The sequence below is a fragment of the Hirundo rustica genome, chromosome 5 (assembly GCF_015227805.2).
Source record: "Hirundo rustica isolate bHirRus1 chromosome 5, bHirRus1.pri.v3, whole genome shotgun sequence".
Lineage (NCBI taxonomy): Eukaryota > Metazoa > Chordata > Aves > Passeriformes > Hirundinidae > Hirundo > Hirundo rustica.
Window position 1 is genome coordinate 1,427,521 of NC_053454.1, and position 18,242 is coordinate 1,445,762.

The window sequence follows — 18,242 nt, forward strand, 5'->3', positions numbered from 1 at the left end:
GCCCCGCCCCTGACACGCGCGTCCCCGCCCCGGTCCCTTCCCCGTCCCCGCCTCGTCCCGGTCCCTTCCCCGTCCCCGCCCGGTCCCCGCCTCGTCCCGGTCCCCGCCCCAGCGGCGCGGGCGGAAGCGCACGGGGATGGAGCCGCCGGCCATGGAGGGACCGCTGCTGGTGCAGCACAGCCACAAGTTCGGCGCTAAGGTAACTCCGGGCATCCCTTCCTCCCTCTCCCCTTCCCTTCTTCCTTCTTGCCTTCCTCCCTGCCCTCGGGCCGGCTGCGTGCCGGGGGCGGGCCGAGGCTCCCCGGCGGCCGCTCCCGGTGCTCGGCCGGCCCGGTGCGGGGAGCGGTCCCGGCGCGCTGTGAACGCCGCTCCCCGCAGCGCTGGAAGCGCGGCTGGTCCGCGCTCTACCCCGCCAGCCAGCACGGCGTGGCCCGGCTCGAGGTGTTCGACTGCAAGGAGCCGTCGGCGGCCGGGCGGGCGGGCACCCGGCGGCTCTCCCGCACCGTGGTGCGGCTCAGCGACTGCACCAGCGTGGCCCCGGTGGGCGAGAGCGGCCCCCGCGCCGGCACCGCCGCCTTCCGCCTGGAGACCCGCGACCGCAGCTTCCTCTTCGCGGCCGAGAAGCAGCAGAGCGAGGAGTGGGTGGCGAAGCTGTGCCAGATCGCCTTCCCGGTGAGCCCCGCGGCGGGCGGAGGGGACAGGAGGGGACATCAGTGTGTGTGTGGGTGGGCGGGCGCTTCCCGGCTGGCAGCTCAGGGAAGGGCGACCCTGAGGCAGCGCCGGTGGTCCCAGGTTTGAATCGCCGGGCCCTGGCACTCCCGTGCCTTCTCGATGGCTCCCGCTGTGGTTTGCGGGACTCCTCACAGCGTGCTGTCAATAATTCGTGGTTGTGGCTCCGAATTTCAAGGCGGGCTCTTCTCGCTCGGTGTAGAGCCCGTGCTCGCCCCTGCAGGGAGCTGGCGGGAGGCCAGGTGATGGCCGAGGAGCGTTTCCTCTTGGCGCAACCACCGCTGCCTTTCCTGCCACAGCAGCGGCTGCGGAAGCGGAGCCCCGAGAGCGTTGTGGTGCCTGGCTCCGGGACCCGTCTGGTTCCAGGACCTGGAGCCCCCTTTCCCAGCCTCAGGGCTCACTCCTGGCTGCTGCTGGGGGCACCCCATCTGTGCCGGGCCTCTGGAACAGCTGTCCTGCCCCCCGTCCTCTGCGGCCCCTGGAGCTGGTGGTCAGCCAGAGTGACCAGCCGAGGCTGTCTGGGTGCCCTGGCTGTGGTTTTCCGTGCCCTGTGGGGCAGCAGCCCACACCTGCCCAGCTCCACAGTGCTGGCTCTCCCTCCCGGGAGGTGCTTGTAGAGCCCTGGGTTGGGCTCCAGGCGATTCCAGGCTTGGAGTGCTGAGCAGGGCCGGCAGCAGGAGGACTGGGTGCACAGCTGGTGATGCCAGGATCTCCTCCTGACGGGTGTTTGCTGAGTGTGATTTACCTTTGCCCCTCAAGCAGTCTCCTGCCAGGCCGAGCGTGTCTGTGCTGCAATGTCAGGGCTGATGGGGCCGGGAGGCACTGGTGGAAATGACTCCGCGTCTCCTGGTGCAGTCAGGGTTGCAGCCTTTGCCCTGGAAGTGGCTCGTGGGGCTGAGCTGGGGACACAACACCCCCTTGGAGTGGGGCAGGGTGGTGGCCAGGCCAGGGAGCACCTGCTTGGAGCGGGGCTGTGCTTGTGCCATCCCTCACGTGGGAGACATCATTTGTGTGCTTGAGAAGCAAGCTGACAGTTTAGGAGGTTGTGGGCAAAAGGCTACGGGGATGGCATGTGTTTTACAAAGGCCTGACCTTGGGCAGGAGGCACAAGAGCTGCTCGTGGCCTCTCTGCACAGAGCTGGAGATCCTCAGCTGGGATTGCTGATCATCTGCATGGAGAATGTGATTTTGTGTCGCGTTCCTGCCCAGAGGGTGCGTGGGGTCCAGCAGCTTGGGAGCTGGGGCCAGAGATCATTTGGAGTTCAAAACAGATTTTTTTTTTTTTCCTTTTGAAGATGAGGAAAAGTGCAGTCAAATGGAGTCTTTAGAGGCTCTGACAGATTTGGTGGCGCTTGGCTTTCCAATCCCAGGCTGGAGCCCTGCTGCATTGGATCATTTAGCTGAGGAGGAGCTGCTGCTCTCAGCTCTCAGGACAAGAGGTTTTAAGACCCAAACACAAGGGCTGGCTGGCCCTTTTTTTGGGCCTTGTTTGGGCTTCTTGTTAAAAAGCTCACATGTTTGGGTTTTAAACTGAAACTGTGGCGCTTGCCTTCTGCACGATGTACCCTCTGCTGCAACCCCAAGGAGCAGCTCCAGCTCCTGGCTGCAAACTGAGCCTCCCTTGTTCCGGCTGCACGGAGCTCGGTGAGCCTGTAATTTGTGAGGGGCTTTTCTGCAGGAGGATCTCTGAAAGCACCCAGGGTTTGCCCCAGGCCCTCTGGGGGCCCTGCTGCTGGGACACAGTCGCTGACAGTGTGCGTGTTGCATTTTCAGTTCTGCATGCGCTAAAATAGAAGCGCTCGCTTCCCCTCCGCAGGCTCCCCCTCCTCCTGGGCAGGGCAGGACACAGATCCCCCGTGTTACCAGGCCATCAGTGCTTGTGCTGGTATGGCCAGGAGAGTGTGTTTGGGTTGTGCCATGCTTTGGGGGGCAGCCCTGTGGGTTGTGCTGCCCTGCACCGTGTCAGTGCAAAGCCCAGCTGGGGATAGAGTGCTGCCAGTTCAGGGAAGTCCCCTCTGTGCTGCCTGGCCCTGTTGTGCCATGTTCATGTGAGCTCAGGAGGGTCTGTCACTGGCTCTGGGGTGGGCAGGGTGCAGGACAGCCAGGCTGTGTGGGGCTGGGGAGGGCAGCAGGACCCAGGGGCTGATGTGGGAGGAGGACTCTGTGTCTGATCCGCTCTCCTTTGCCAGGGAAATGGCCCCAGCGTTGGCGTGGCGTCACAGTATGGCCGAGAGGGCAGCGGGGAGTCCTCAGCCCTGGAGATGGCCGTGAACTCCATCTACTACACCAGAGACGAAGGTGGGACCTGCTGCTGCCCTGACTTGGGGCAACCTTCCATGGAGCCTTGTCCTGCTGCTGCCCCATCACTGGAGCCACGCTGGGCATTGCCTGTGTGCCCCTGCCCTGCCCTGAGCAGCGCTGTCCCCGCAGTGGGGCCCTGTGTTCCCCTGCCCTGAGCAGCGCTGTCCCCGCAGTGGGGTTCCTGTGTGCCCCTGCCCTGAGCAGCGCTGTCCCCGCAGTGGGGCCCTGTGTGCCCCTGCCCTGAGCAGCGCTGTCCCCGCAGTGGGGCCCTGTGTGCCCCTGCCCTGAGCAGCGCTGTCCCCGCAGTGGGGCTCTGTGTGCCCCTGCCCTGAGCAGCGCTGTCCCCGCAGTGGGGTTCCTGTGTGCCCCTGCCCTGAGCAGCGCTGTCCCCGCAGTGGGGCCCTGTGTGCCCCTGCCCTGCCCTGAGCAGCGCTGTCCCCGCAGTGGGGCTCTGTGTGCCCCTGCCCTGAGCAGCGCTGTCCCCGCAGTGGGGTTCCTGTGTGCCCCTGCCCTGAGCAGCGCTGTCCCTGCAGTGGGGCTCTGTGTGCCCCTGCCCTGAGCAACGCTGTCCCCACAGTGGGGCCCTGTGTGCCCCTGCCCTGAGCAGCGCTGTCCCTGCAGTGGGGCCCTGTGTGCCCCTGCCCTGAGCAGCGCTGTCCCCGCAGTGGGGCTCTGTGTGCCCCTGCCCTGAGCAGCGCTGTCCCTGCCATGGGGCCCTGTGTGCCCCTGCCCTGAGCAGCGCTGTCCCCGCAGTGGGGTTCCTGTGTGCCCCTGCCCTGAGCAGCGCTGTCCCCGCAGTGGGGCTCTGTGTACCCCTGCCCTGAGCAGCGCTGTGCCCGCAGTGGGGCCCTGTGTGCCCCTGCCCTGAGCAGCGCTGTCCCCGCAGTGGGGCCCTGTGTGCCCCTGCCCTGAGCAGCGCTGTCCCCGCAGTGGGGCCCTGTGTGCCCCTGCCCTGAGCAGCGCTGTCCCCGCAGTGAACGCATTCTGGGTGACGGTGCAGCGGACCGAGGCCGCGGAGCGGTGCGAGCTGCGTGGCACCTACGTGCTCAAGGCTGAGCGTGACAGCCTCGTCCTGAAGGACCCACGGACGGACAGGATCCTCTACGTCTGGCCCTACCGGCTGCTCCGGAGATACGGCCGGGACAAGGTGGGGAATGGGAGGGTTCCCTGGAGCTGTTCCCTTGTGGAACATCTCTCACTTTGACTCTCCTCAGTTTCTGTCTGTGTCACCACACCTGAGCGTGGGCTGGCAGGACACTTGTGCCCTCTGTGGTTGTCCCTGCCTCTGCTGCTGTCCTTCTCCATCCCAGCACTTCCCAGCTTGTGCCGTGAGCAGAGACATCCCTCAGTGCTGCACACAAGCTCTCTCCAGGCTCTAGGAACCTTGGCAGTCCTGTCTGCCCTGGGTTCAGTCCCCCACTCCTAAGGATGGTGGCCAGAGCAGAGGGGCTTTGAGACACCAGTTGCTCTGGATTTGTTCACTCTGTGGGGTGAACTGCCCCTGTTCTTGCTGACCTTTGAAGGTCTGCTCCTCCTGCAGTGAGTCCCCAATCTGCCTTGCTGCTTCCCTGAGTGCAGGAGGTCTGGGCCACGCTGGACAGGGAGGAAGTGGTGGTCCTGGGGCTGTTCAGTCTGGTCCTGGGGCTGTTTGTAGCAGTGACCGTGTCAGCCACACTCTGCTTATGGTGCTTTCTGCGGCACATTCCCAAAATAGAGGTGGAAGCTGAGCTGCCCTTGTGGGGATGTCCAGCTCATCTGCAGAGTCTGTGCTGGGGGCAGAAGGAGAGTTGCAGGGTGTGCGGAGCTGCACCTGAGCAGAGAGGGGCTGACTCTGCTTCTGCTCGGCAGCACTGACCCACAAAAAGAAGTTTGTCCCCAGAGACCTTTGTGGCAATTGCAAGGGGCTGCTGCTGCCTGTGAGACAGGCAGAAAATCCCTGTGGTTAAGGGAATGAGGCTCAGGAAGGGTGTGGGTGTCAGCTGGTGGGAACCTGCTCACCAGAGTGTGTTCAGGCCAGAGGAAGCACAGCCTTGGTGCAAGACTTCTCTTTAGAGGACCTTTTACCACGAACAGATCCGTGCTGTCATGGTAGTGGCCAATGCTTTGTTTTACTGAATGAGCTGCTGCTGCTGAGCTTTCTCCTGTGGAAAGCCGTGTTCTTCCTCTTGTATCTCTTGCTTCCAGATCGCTCCCTTCTTACCTAAGATTCCATACTAGTTTCCCCTGGGGAGCTGTCACTCAGCCTCTCACCCTGCTCCTCCCTCAGTGTTATTTCCTAGACTGTCTGGTGCCAGTGGTTGAAACTGCTGGAATTGCTCACGGAAGCCAGCAGGGCTCCAGCAGGAGCTGCAGCTCTCTGGGGCACTCGCAGTGGTGTCCCCTCAGGCATTCTGCGGTTCTACAGCTTGTGGTGTGGCCCTTGCTGTGGGAGTGGAAGGAGCAGGATGTCTGGGCAGTCTCTCCTGCAGGATGTGCAGGATCGGTGCAGGATCGGTGCCGCAGCCACACGCCCTTTGGTGGGAAGCACAACGCACTGGGCTGAGCAGGATGTGACCCTTCTGCTTCCCCTTCAGGTGATGTTCTCCTTCGAGGCTGGCAGGCGCTGTGACTCAGGACCTGGGAACTTCACCTTTGAGACCAAGCAGGGCAACGAGATCTTCCGCCTGGTGGAAGCCTCCATCCAGGAGCAGAAGGCGCAGGTGGAGGAGAACCGACAGAGCTGCGACTCGCTGGAAGCCGACAGCCCCGGCGTGCTGCAGATCCGCCAGGCCCTGGCTGACAACCTGAACCTGGAGCTGCCCGCCGAGGGGGACGACGCCAAAGCAGCGCTGGCACCCAGGGCCGGTGCGGCAGCAGAGGAGAGAGACGCCGCATCTCTGCTGAAGAGCCGGACTCTGCCGGAGCCGCCCGTGCCACCGGCCAAGCCCGCCGTGTCCGGCACGCCCCCGCGCTCCCCTCTGCCCAAGGCGCTCCGTGCTGCGCCGCTGGCCGAGGACCCGTGCGGCGTGTACTCGGAGCCCCTGGACTCGGTGAAGGGCCTGCAGCCGTGGCCGGACCCGCTCTACTCGGACCCTGTGGACAGCAAGGCCGTGAGCGCGGCCAAGGCGCCCGGCGGGGCCGCGGAGGAGCCGAAGCCGCGGCTGCCGGCGCCGCCGTACCCGGGCCCCTACGAGCAGGGCCGGGCCGAGGGGCAGGGCCGCGGCCAGGCTCCCCCTGGGCGCAAGGAGCACATCTACGACGAGCCCGAGGGCCGCGCCGCCCGCTCGCTGCGCTCCCTCACCTGCATCTACGACGAGGCGCGGCCCACCAGCGAGGCCTGGCGCACGCAGGGCCACGACGGCGGCGACGGCTACGAGTACCCCTACAACCCCAGCACTGACGATTACTCGGTACCCACCTTCCCTGCCAAGGCCAAGAGCCCCAAGCCAGTGCCAGCCCCCAAGCCCCAGGCTGCCTTTATCCCCAGAGGGCTGGAAAGGGTGGAGGACGCTGGCAGGCGCTGGGGCGGCGCTGCCCCTGAGAAGGCGCTCGCCAAGCCCGGCCTCAACAGCAGCAACAACAACAATGTGGAGGTGCTGTACAGCCAGGTGGTGAAGCCCCAGCAGCTGCAGAAGAAGGAGCAGAGTGTGGATGAGTACAGCTTGTCGCCACTCTATGAGGACTTAGGGGAGATCTGAGTTGCTCTGGATCCCAGCAGGGACTGGGCATCCTAGTGCCCAGCTGGGCTCCTCCTCCCCGGGGTGACTTGGGGCTCTTTGGGCTCAGGCAGAGCCCCTCTGGCTCACCAGTGCTGAAGGGTTGTGTTTATCTGGAGGGAAACAGCAAAAGCAAGAGAGATGTGCCTGGTGCAAGCCCCAGTGTGTTTCTCTAGCTCTGGAGCTGGCTCCACTGTGCCTTCTAATCTGCAGGAGGGCTGGTGTTTTCCTGTACCTGCTGCTCTGGCTCTGCTCTGGCTTCCTGTCTGACCAGGCTGCAGGGCTCTGGTGCCTGTTGTGCGTGGAAAGCTGCTTGCCATCAGTCTCCAGAAGTATTTTTTATACAAAGTTATTTTAATATTAAAGCCTGTTTGTCTCGGAACCACACGTTTGCCCGTGGCGTGGATGGGGAGGTGCAGGTGCACGTTTGTGTCTGTGCCAGAGCTACTGAGCTAAGAGAAAAAAGCCTGCCAGGCTGAGCTGTGGCTGGATGCCCTGATGCCAGGGGATTAAGGGAAATGAGAGTCAGGCTCAAATATGTGGTGGCCTCCAGGCATAAGGCTGGGCAGGGACAGGCGCCAGCCCTGCTGCAGCTCCGTGGCTGCTGCTGAATCACAGGATCTCTCCTTTTCCACCTTGATCCCCCTGCTGATCCCAGCTGCTTTGGAAGGGCCCAGCCTGGATCCCAGACTTTAATGGCAAAATCTGTGACCCCTGCTGTGTGGTTTGGGTGATTGCTATGTGGCCAGCCTTGGGCAGAAACCTTCCCAGGAAGAAAACCAGGTTGTCCTTTCTGTGTGGGGCCACACCAGGCATGCTGGCACTGGCTGCCCCCACGTCTGGATGGGGCTGCTGGTGACTTCTGCAGCTTTAGCAGCCTGTTGGTACTGACAGACCAGGCAGGTGACAGGCAGCACTGTGCAGGGTGCTGAGCACGACTTCAGCAGCCCCAGCTCATCCAAACTTTGGGGAAAGTCTGGAGGTTCAGGTCCCCAGGTTGGTGAGATGGTGACAAGGTGAGGAGCTCTGGTCACTTATCTGATGCCCAGGCTGGGGGAGGAGGCCTCAGTCCTGTAAAAATACAGCTCAGCTGTGGCCAGGACCAATTTGTGGCTGTTCCCCTCTGCTGAGTCCTCTTCTCCACTGGGGTTTTGCTGCAGGAGGAGGGGAAAAGTCTAATGGGTTTTGAGAAACCTGAGAGAGGCTGAGGTGGTTCCAAAAACTTTGTGGCCTCCTTGCTGCCCTCTCCCTGAACCTGATTTTGTCACTTTTATGTTGTTGACTGGTTTGCAGGGTGTGGGCTGGGCCATTTGTGTGTTCATTCCTGCCCTTGGCTCTGTCCTGCACCCAAGGATCCCTGTGCCTGCAGGGGTGTCTGCCCTGTTTCCCATGGTACCTGCCCTTATGTCTTGCCCCAGCAGCTGCCTGATGAGCTGCCAGGGCATGGGAAGAGCCAGCCCCTGCCTTTGGGCCTGTCAGAGCTGGGATCCCAGGGAGAAGGGATGGCTCTGATGGGATTGTGGTGCTTGCCTCATGCCCTTGCTCACCTGCAGCTGTTTCCCAGGATGCTGAGGTCAGTGGTGGGATAGCAGTGCTGGACATGTCAGAAACCACATGGGATATAATTTTATTTTGAAACAGCTTTTCAGAACCAGGTAGGTAGAACACAAACTCTGCTGGTGCTTGGCATCAGGGGCTCAAGTGAGACCACCCCACCTCGGCTTGGTCAAGCTGCGCTTGGCTCCTGCCGTGCCAGGGGCGCCTGCCCTACACCTGCACTGGAAAACAGGCTGACATCTGGGCAGGAATCCTCTGGAATTGCTCTGACTTGGCATTTGCTACAACCCCCGTCATGACCTGGGGCGTTGGACAGCGAGGCCAATCTTGGAAGCAACCAAATCATCTGGGAGAGCAGAACTCCAGGCTTTAAGATTAAATCCAAGAGCCCTGTTTCATTCCTATTCAACCACCCCACTGAACCTGCTGCAGTGGGATGAGGGCAGCTCAGCACGACTGCCTGCCTTGTCTGATTTCCTCCCTGCCCTGCCTGCAGCTCTTCTGCTCCTGCTCATCTGTGATGTGTGGCCTGTGCTAGCCCAGTCTCAGAAAGCCAAATTTGAGGCAGGCTGGTGACGTGTGCTGGCAAGAACAGGAAATACGTGGTGCTGGTGCTGCTGCAGGGGACAGCTGGGTCTCTGGACAGAGGGTCCCCGAGCAGCAAACTTCCTGCAGAACTGGCTCGGTGACGAACACAACCGTGAAACAACAACAAGGAGGAACAAACGATGGGAAGTGCCTGTCTGACCAAGGCCAAGCTCGGTGTCTTGCCTGACCACATCCGGCCAGCTGCTGAGCCAGGACCTGTGGCAGCCCACGGGCAGGTCCTGGTGCTCACTGCAGGAACTCCTCGAACTCCTTGCGGAGCAGGGAGCCCTCGCAGGAGCCTCTCCTGGCTGCTGCTGCTGGTCTGAACGTTTGGAGGGGAGAGGGAGCCATCAGCAGGGGAGCCACTGCAGCTTTGGCTCTGCTCTGAGGCTGCAAGACAGGGACAAAACACAAATCCTCGTGGGAGGAGGCGCTGGCTGTGCCTCACTGGTGCTACACCCAGCCCCTGCAGGGATCTGACCAGGAGGGCACAATCTGCTGGAATGTGACCAGGAGGGGACATCAGACCCCATGCAGGCTGCTCACACACGGGGACTCACCTGCCTGGGCTGGTGCCGCTCCAGGCGCTGTTCCCGGGGCTGGGGCTGCTGCCGGTGCGGAGGTTTGTACAAGGAACTCTTCAGGTGTTTGTAGAGGTTGCTCTTCAGATGCAAGGGGTTGTAAGCGACTTCCACTTCCAAGTTGTTCAGGGCGCTCTGCTTGGAAGGAAGAACTCGAGTTTGCTACAGGATGTGACAGCTTGTGGGGTTTGCATGTGTGTGGTTTTTTGGGTTTCTTTTTCAGGGACAGTGTTGTAGATGCTCCAAACCAACCCCTGCAGTGAAAGGTAAAGGGATTTTCGGCTGTGGTGGAACCCATAAGGAGCACTCAGTGTTCAACGAGAGGCATCTCCAGACAGATCTTAATGGATTTAAACATTCCCTTGCAGGATGCAGTCCTACCCTTTCCCATGCCCAGAATCAGCCAGCAAGCTGGAGCAACTTTTCTGGGCACTGTCACCCTCAACTCTGCTTCACAAGGCCTCTTCCCCACAACAGCACTTCTCCAAAGGACAGGTATTTGCTGTCTGTCTGCTGGGAAGGAGTTTTGGAGTGCTCCATCACACTCCAGCTGTCACTAGACATTGTCACAGTCATTTCCTTCTCTGGTTATCTGCCGAGGTGATAAGGAGAGCTGATAATGAGTGACTCACCTCGATGGGGCCCCTGACTCGCTCGGGGTGCTCAGCCAGGAGGGCTGGGAAGGCTGATGGCAGCAGGAGCTCTCTGATGGCCACTGCTTTCACCAGGAGAGTGGCAGAGTCGGAGGGGACGACGACATAATAGGGATGCACCACCACGTTCCAGTTTGGCCCAGTGTTCTGGGGCTCACGCCTGGCCAGGAGCATCCACTTCCTTCTCTAAAGGGCAAAATCCAGGTGTGAACAACAGGCAACAGCCACTTCCTTCAGCACTGCCGCCGTGGGCTCAGGGCAGGCACACTCACACATCAGGGAAAGGGAAACCCTCCTGCAGCAGGGCCGAGAACGGCATGGCATTTGTTTTGGTTTTTTAGCAAGTCAGTTCTTAAGAAAAGCACCCGATTTTGCTTTATGGCTGGTCAGTAACGGGCAGTTCTGCACACTCCAAGCCTTGGTGTCCAGATTTAGGGCAAATTTGGGAGGAAACTTCCAAAGGGGTCCCTATAGAAAGCAGATTGAAGTGGTCCCTCCCCCTGCTGGTTCAGGAAAAGATTTCCTTGGAGAAAAGTGGAAAAAGCCTGTTTATTTAACAAGCAAGGTATTCACAAGCATAAAAAAACCCAATTAATGAATTTTGAATACAACTGTCTCACATTCCACCGCTTCTCCCTCTCCCTGCCTTCACTCTCAGATCTGGTTTTAAAGGTGCAAAACTTATTTCTGGGCTAAACGGATGGGGATACAATTCAGCATCATAAATTTGGACACTTGGTTAATTATTTTCGCTGTTAAAGTCGCAAGTCTAACTCCAACCCTGGCATTTGCGTTTCACACCTCCAAACACTTATCTCTGGTAGGTTTGAGGGTCTTCCCCAAGGTCTGATGAGCTGTAGCATCTTTCCAGCACATTGGAATGATTTACAAGCCCAACTCTGGCCCATGAGATGAAGTTGCAGATTTTAAAACGTTTCCCGGTGCAGCCAGGCAGATGTTACAAGGTGTGCACTCACTGTTCCTTTCCCTGCCCATTCCTTCCCCATCACACTCACCAGGAGGCTGTGACACAAAGCATGGAAGCTGTGCTGGTTTGTCTCCAGTTCATCCCAGTCCAGCTGCCAGCAGCTCGTGGGTTTGATGATGAAGGGCAGCCCGTAGAGTACAGACTCACAGACCCCTTCAGACTTCAGAGCCCTGCCAGGATACAGCTCATGTTACTGCTCAGCATTGTAAGAACAATTGCACAGCTTAGAAATTATAGTTTTTTCCTATAAATAAATCTCAGAAGAGACACTGGAAAGCATCTCTGTGCTCTGCCCTGTGCCATGAACTGCTGGCAGGAAAGCGAAATCTTAGGCAAAATCAGCACTGTGAGGCTCTGCTTAGGCTCTGACATCCAATTAATTGCTGTGGCCTCGTCAGGTAATGAGAGAGCAGAATTACTGCAATAAAACATTTCACTGAAAGAACTTTTGCATGAACGAACTCCAGTGGTGTCACACTCTTTGAGTGCTGTGGTGACACCAGCTGTGACCGTGGTCCGCACGTGGGCTGTGCTGTTCCATGAGAGGAAGAGCGATGGAACCGGGGGTTTTTTCACACCAGAATTTGGCTCAACCAGCAGCCCACAGCCTCCTGGTGATGTCAGCAGTCCCCAGGGTGAGGCTGCAGAGGAAAGTGAAGCTTTTCTTACCCCCTCTCCCAGTTCCCCAGTGGAAGAGGAGGAGCACCACTCACTTGAGCACGCGGAGTTTGTGCAGAGCTGTGGATGGCCAGGCTGCCACGTGCCAGGGAGAGCTGGGATCTGCTGCTCTCCCAGGGCCATCAGGTGTCCCTGAAAGCAGGGCTGGGTCCAGCAGCCTCTCCTGCAGATCGCACTTCAGGCACACTGCCAGAAGGAGAAAGGTTTAGGTCGCTGGGATTGGCAGTGTTTAGCACAGGACATGCACGAAGCACTTAAAAAATAATGTTTTCTAGCAACTCTTGGGGGATGGAAAATACTAAAAGCCTGACACAAGGCACCAGCCTGTCCCCAGGTTCCTCTGCAAGGCAGCCTTTTTTTAAGTGCAGCTCTGGCACAGACTCTTTGTTTTGAACACAATTTTTAGGGCTATTCAGCTCTCAAGATCTAAAAAGCTCCTTTTTACCTCGACCACATGGCTGTAAATTGACATGTGCCCTCCAGGCACATTTTTGCTGCAGAGTGGAAACGATTGCAGCCTCAGCAGCAATCAGCAAAAGCCTGGTGATTTTCCAAGTTATCCACAGACCTCACCTGGCTCTCTAAATGGGAGGGAAGGTGCCCCTTGGACAATCCTGGGTAACTTTTTAAGGCTGAGGGATTCAGGATCTCTTTGAAGGGGAGCAGAGGGGAGAGAAAATGAAATACTTAAGGTGTTCTTGGGTACAGCAGCGTGGCCAAAGCCTCCTGAGGGAAGGAGGAGATGGAGCTGTTCCCTCTCCGTGCCATGGTCATGGAGCCACGTTTTAAACAGCATCTCCAGGCTGATGACGTTGTCCTCTACAGTTTGCACCTCGATGTCCATTCCCAGGATTGCCATATCTGCAGGAAAAAAGGAAAAAAAATGGGTGAAAAAGCACCGATATTTTCAGCCATCGAAAAGATTTCTCTGGTTTCTCATACCCAGCAATTATTCAGCTCCTTTGTTGGAGGTGCAGACAAATGTGGGGGGATGCAGCAACAACTTTAAGCTTGGAGAAGTGTAGGCTGGACAACAGAGTTAGGCAGGGTACAAACAAGATAAACCCTCCAAACCCCCCCAAATCACCCACAAATAATAACTCAAAGGTGCATCCAGATGAGAAGCTAGCTAGAAGTCCATAGAATAAAAATAAAATGGGATAAATTAAATAAAGTGAAAGAAAAAAATTAAATCAGTTTGCAAATTGCATAAGACATGTGATATAATCACTTGCAAACACAGAAGGTACAGTCTGGCAGCACTAATAGCTTTACCATACAGCCAGGATGTAGAAGGGCTTTCTGAGAAGATGAGTAAATAGCAGAAATGGCCTTTTTTTTTTTTTTCCCCTCTTGTGTTTACCAGGCCAGCAAGGGGATTAAAAAAAAGTGCTACATCCATCTACACTGAGAAATCTTTTCTTTATGCATTAGCATTTCTAACGCCATTTGGCAAAAATGGCACTTATTAAAAACAAACAAACAAACACAAAACAAAAACAAAAAACAAACACCACCCCCCCACCCCCCCCCAAATCCCAAACAAACAAAAAAACCAACCAAACAAAAACAACCCAAAACCAAAGAAACACGTCCCCAGATGAATTCATTCAAATTCCTTCAAAGTCCTGGCAAATAATCCAGGACTACTGTAATGATTGTAATTCTTCAAATGCTCTGCAGGACACACTTTTTGACTGTCCCCATCTCCCAGCCTTGAGATTATGTTGGTTGTGTCTCTGCAGCAAAGCAGACTCAACTCCCACTCACAACAGGAGACCTTTCACACTGCCCTTGCTACTAAAAACCTTTCCTTATCATGCTCTCTCTCTGCCCCTGGCTGCCAGGATATTTAATTTTTTTTTTAAATATTTTTTTGGTTCTTTATTTCTTTTTTTTCAGTTGGAAGCTGCTCTTCATGAACTGAGCTGTTCCCACTGCCAGCCCCTTGCCCTGACACTGAGTCTTGCTCCCATTTCCCTGCAGAATTCACTGTTGCAGGATGATCCTGCTTTGGATTCATTCCCTACAGATTTTAGACTTGGGCTTCTCTCAGGGATGTGCACTGAAGAGGGCATTAACAGCTCAGAAGAAAAAGCACCAGGAAATCCATGTAATTGGCTTTGGCAAACAGCAAAACACAGCTGAATTATCTTTTTTGGGGGGGCTGTGTTTTAGTTCTTCAGTTTAGTTTAGTTCTTTAGTTTTATCTGTGTTTTAGTTCTTCCCTCAGTAAATATTTCCCTGTTTTGTTTGCTTTTAATTTTTTTTTTTTTCCCTCTGTAATAGATATTTAATCACTTACACATCTGCAGCTGGCACAAGGCATGACAATTACAAAAGAAATTCACTGCATTCAGCAGGAAAAAAAAACCAGGTTGGAGTGCCAACATCTCCTGTGCAGTGGGTCCCAAACTTCCTGGAGGGCAGAGCCCATGCAGAGAAAGGAGCCCTGGCACTTGTAGAAGACTGGGCTGTGGTCATTTAAAAAGGCATTAGTGCTTTATCTGCAGGACTTGTTTTTCATTTTTAATCAAACAGAAAGAGCTGGGAGCAGTTATCTGCAGCACATGCAAATATTAACCTTTGTTAGCAAAAGGTCTGGCAAGGCTCAGCTGCTTTCAGGGAGTGTAATGGGGCTGGGGAAGAGAAATAATATTAATATTAATAACAACAGGAATGCTGTGGGTTACTGCCCCAGATTATTGCCATCTCAAATGTCCTGCTCTCCCATGGGGTTTAGTTAAATCAGTTTGCTCTGATTCTGAGACCTGAGCGTGTTCAAAGCTGTTCTAAGATTTGCCAACGTGGGGTTTTCAAACTACTGAAGTCTTTTCCAGCTGCACTAACCTGGGAATGAGCCTGTGGAGGGGATATTGAAAATGTAAGTAGGTTCAAATAACCCCTAAATAAATTAATGGAAGAAATATCCTCAGTGAAAGGAAGCTCTTGATTAGGTGCTGCATCAAAATATTTATTTTCTAGCTCAACACAGCACTAATCTTGCACTTCCTGTAAGCTGGATCTTGCAAATTCAATGCTCTTTATTGTAATTTTTTATAGTAAAATGGATTTTTTTTTTTTCCTAAAACAGAAGAAGGGAGCTCCAGTGGGTGTCATAAACCAGTTGGGCTCATTTTTCCAATTATCTGACCTGTTCATGCCCTGCTGCTTTTCTTAGCAAATAGTTCATCTACTCAGAAAATTAGAATTTCATCACTTGACATTTCAATGTCCACATTTCTGTTTTCATTCCATTTGCTGGGTGAAAGGGCCCCACAAAAAAATCCACTTTTAAAAATAATATGGTGGGGTTTTGCATTCCCTGAAGCAGCCCTGTGACAGAGAAGGCACAGAGCATCTCCTCCTCTGTGGAGCTGAGCCTTCCAAGGCATCCCTGCAGCATTCCCAGTCCCTACTGTGACAACTGAGCAGAAATTTGCTACTGCAGCCACAAAAGAGACAAACAACACCGCCTGTCCCTCAGTAAAAAACAGAAATAACCCCTTTTAATCCTCTCTCCCAGGCTGCACATTGCTGGGAAGAGTTACTGTCACTGACAAAACCTCTTAATTAGCTGGTTTTTAGTCTTTGAAACAGTTCCTGCTCAATGCTGCTGCTTTTCCCCAGGCTCAGAGTGTGTCACCCCCAAAACTCGATGTTTTTTTCCTCTTTAAGCCCCCACACTGAAGCTGTACCGCACGTGAATTTTGCACAATACCGAGAGCTGAAGTAACACACAGATCTCCAAGTTCTCCAGGCCCCAGAGAAGTGCTGTGGTACAAACTTCCTCCAGGCAGTTCCCAGGACCTAAGGGACGTTAAATGGCCCAAAACAGAAGTGGCAGATGTTGGACCAGAGCAAGAACCAGTGGCTGTCGTGCTGCCCAGAGCCATAACTTCCCTAAAAATGCCTTCCACTCACCAGTGCTGGGCTCCTCTGCTGGCACACACTGCTCCACGTCCTCAGGCTCCAGGAAATCTCTCTTCAGAACCTCAATGACCTGTATTCTTCGCAGGCTCACCAGATCTACGTCCTGTAGCTTCTTTTCCAGCTGCTTTACCATTTCTCGGCTGGGCTGGCTGGTCAGAATTGTGATCTGGAACACAAATCAGGGCATGAAGAAGCTGCCTCCACCTCAATTCTCTCTTGGGAGGTGAAGATGTTGAGTAGCACTGGTCTCATTATGGAGAGAGGAGAAATCTTGCTGAAATACCTATTCAAAAGCACATTTATAAGCAATATTTTTTTTGTTTTTTGAGCTTTGGCTCGCATTTAAGCCAATGTGAGATGGATTGAGAGGTTCACTGGAGGTTTTGTGCTCTGTGCACTTGTGATCACTGAGTCTCTGTATGTAAGAAGGGACTTGTACATTAATTATAGCTCAAACAGACTAAACTTGGCCTGTCCCCTTGAAAGCTGAATGGGAATTTTATAAATATATGTATTTTTTAACATATACAGTCTATCCTAAAGATATTTCCAAAGAGAGCAGCGGCAGGTGTGATTCCCACCACCCAGTTTTGGTCTGATACTGAGAAAAGGAAACAAAAATTCCACTTACTCTGCAGAGGAAAAAAAACACCACAAACAAAAAACCCAAAACAAAAACAAACACAAACAAACAAACAAACCAACCAACCCCCAAAACAAAAACAAAACAAAAAACCCCCTTGTGGTGGTGGGGGGGGGAAATTTGCAATCACTTAAATATCTGAAGCAGAAAGAGGCCTTTTCTTGAAACGTGGTTTTTTTTGCCTTTTGTAAGAGTAAAACTCCCTTCTGCCTGTCAGTGATGAGAGCCTGTCCCTGCAGCATGTCTTACATCCCCTTGCAAAGAGAAGTACAATAAAATTGCATAATCTAGAGGAACAAGGATTGCTTAGGGGAGTAAAAACTCCCTATATCCATGGAGTAACTTAATTTTTAATGTAGCTTGTTCCCTCAAGTATAGTAGAAAATGTCCTGGATTTTGTTGTGTGTCAAATAAGGTCTTGTCTCAAAAGCATGCTCTGTTTGTTCCAAACCCCAGCTGTAGAGTTAAAGCACAAATCACCTTTCAAATGGTCAGGAAAAAAAACCTTAAAGCCCCAAGAAAATGCAGAAAATCAGTAGAAAAGTTTCCTGGCCAGACACTGGGTGTGAGTCTCAATTGCAGCGTGATCATGGCGTGACTGTGAGACTCCGGGAGGGTGTGAGGACCTGAACAAAGCAGAAAGACTTGGCAAATTTCACTCGTGGGAATCTCAATTTGTTTTTTTATGACTGGCAGGTGGAGCCTGAGCCTGAGAAGTCTGAAATGCAAGATTGTTTGGAGCTGATATTTTCTGCTGTCCAGAGGAAAACACCATTTCTGTGTGAGTCCTTTCCCCTCAATATCTCCCTGTCCTTTCATGTCAGTTGATACTGCTTAAAAAAAAAAAAATACTTCCTCCTGTGAACCTTGCTCTGCTTTCTGCACTCTCACGTCTGTTCTCATGTGTTATTAGCAGCTTCCCTCCCCTTAATGCAAAAAACACACATTCAGAGATGAAAACACAGCCACCAGTGTCCACCAAGATCTACCAGATCCTGGAGCAGGCCAGCTTTCCCTAGATGTGTCCCCTTTTCCACTGGAATTTATCCAAAGGGATTTGAGGACTTGATATCTTCCTTCAAGACTTCTGTGACTTCAGGACTTCAGGGATCAAGTGGATCTCTGAAACAGCCAGAGTGCTGAATACCTCAAATTTTCTGCACGTTGCACTGCACACGAAACACACTGCACACAACGATGTGGGATGGCCCCCACTCCCTTCCCAGCATTTTCTTACCTCAACAGAGCTGTTTGTGGAGCCTCCTGCTGCTGTGTGCCTGCTGTACTGCTTGAACTGCTGCAATCCATCCTGCACAGCTTGCACCACTCCGTTCCCCCCCTGTGGGAAGCAGCCTTCAGCCGGGAGCGAGCGGAGCTCCGAAATGCAGGCTTGAATTCGGGCAAAGTTTTCCTTCACTTGCTGCAAGAGGGGGTTCAAGGAGAAGGAAATGTTGGTAAACAGCATGAAATACCTCTCCATAGTATGGAGGGAGGCTGGTGGTCACAGAGATGTCAGCTCACCTGAGCCTCACCAAGAGCTCAGAGCCCAGACAGACCCGGCAGCTAAACCGGTACGTTGTGGCCAGAGGAGAGATATTGAGTGAACTACTAAATTTACTTAAAGCCACACAAGACACTGCTGCCAGAGGTCACCTTCCCCACTGAAGAGGCAGCAAGTGAACATTTGACTGGTTGGCTTCAGGTGTGTGGAGCTCTGAGTCGCTGAAGCACCCCTGAGGCTTTCGGTGGGACTGAGTGGGAAGCTGCAAAGGCTCTGCTCAGTCCTTACTCAGTCCCACGTTAAAATTTTTGATGCTTCAATGCTGATTTCTTATCTTGTTGCCATTTTCTCTCCCCCACAGTTATCTGCTTTAATTGTGGCTTCTCTTTCTTTGC

At 54.6% G+C, this 18,242-nt stretch overlaps 2 protein-coding genes across 3 annotated transcripts; one reads left to right on the forward strand and one right to left on the reverse strand.

Annotated features, from left to right (window-relative positions):
- Window positions 1-67: 67 nt before the first annotated feature.
- Window positions 68-7,107, forward strand: DOK1 (docking protein 1). Its single transcript, XM_040065791.1, has 5 exons — window positions 68-199; window positions 379-672; window positions 2,919-3,027; window positions 4,005-4,177; window positions 5,604-7,107. Exons 1-5 carry the CDS (start codon window positions 137-139, stop codon window positions 6,705-6,707), a joined length of 1,743 nt encoding a protein of 580 aa, XP_039921725.1. The 5' UTR covers window positions 68-136; the 3' UTR covers window positions 6,708-7,107.
- A 928-nt stretch (window positions 7,108-8,035) lies between these two features.
- Window positions 8,036-17,994, reverse strand: M1AP (meiosis 1 associated protein). Of its 2 annotated transcripts, none has more exons than XM_040065793.1 (9): window positions 17,868-17,994; window positions 17,584-17,766; window positions 15,695-15,869; window positions 12,458-12,631; window positions 11,806-11,956; window positions 11,121-11,262; window positions 10,084-10,290; window positions 9,431-9,586; window positions 8,036-9,260 (listed from the first exon to the last, which is right to left on the reverse strand). In XM_040065793.1, exons 3-9 carry the CDS (start codon window positions 15,834-15,836, stop codon window positions 9,117-9,119), a joined length of 1,116 nt encoding a protein of 371 aa, XP_039921727.1. In that variant the 5' UTR covers window positions 15,837-15,869; window positions 17,584-17,766; window positions 17,868-17,994; the 3' UTR covers window positions 8,036-9,116. The 2 variants fall into 2 exon arrangements, with proteins under 2 accessions (XP_039921727.1, XP_039921726.1); XM_040065792.1 differs by having other exon boundaries at window positions 12,344-12,631.
- Window positions 17,995-18,242: the final 248 nt, after the last annotated feature.

Coding starts and splice junctions, on each gene's coding strand:
- DOK1 (XM_040065791.1), top strand. CDS start 137: ATGGAGCCGCCGGCCATGGAGGGACCGCTGCTGGTGCAGCACAGCCAC. Junction 200..378: donor GCCACAAGTTCGGCGCTAAG/GTAACTCCGGGC, acceptor CGCTCCCCGCAG/CGCTGGAAGCGCGGCTGGTC. Junction 4,178..5,603: donor GGAGATACGGCCGGGACAAG/GTGGGGAATGGG, acceptor CTTCCCCTTCAG/GTGATGTTCTCCTTCGAGGC.
- M1AP (XM_040065792.1), bottom strand. CDS start 15,836: ATGGTAAAGCAGCTGGAAAAGAAGCTACAGGACGTAGATCTGGTGAGC. Junction 12,632..15,694: donor AGCAGAGGAGCCCAGCACTG/GTGAGTGGAAGG, acceptor TTTTTCCTGCAG/ATATGGCAATCCTGGGAATG. Junction 11,957..12,343: donor CCTCCCATTTAGAGAGCCAG/GTGAGGTCTGTG, acceptor TCCTTCTGGCAG/TGTGCCTGAAGTGCGATCTG.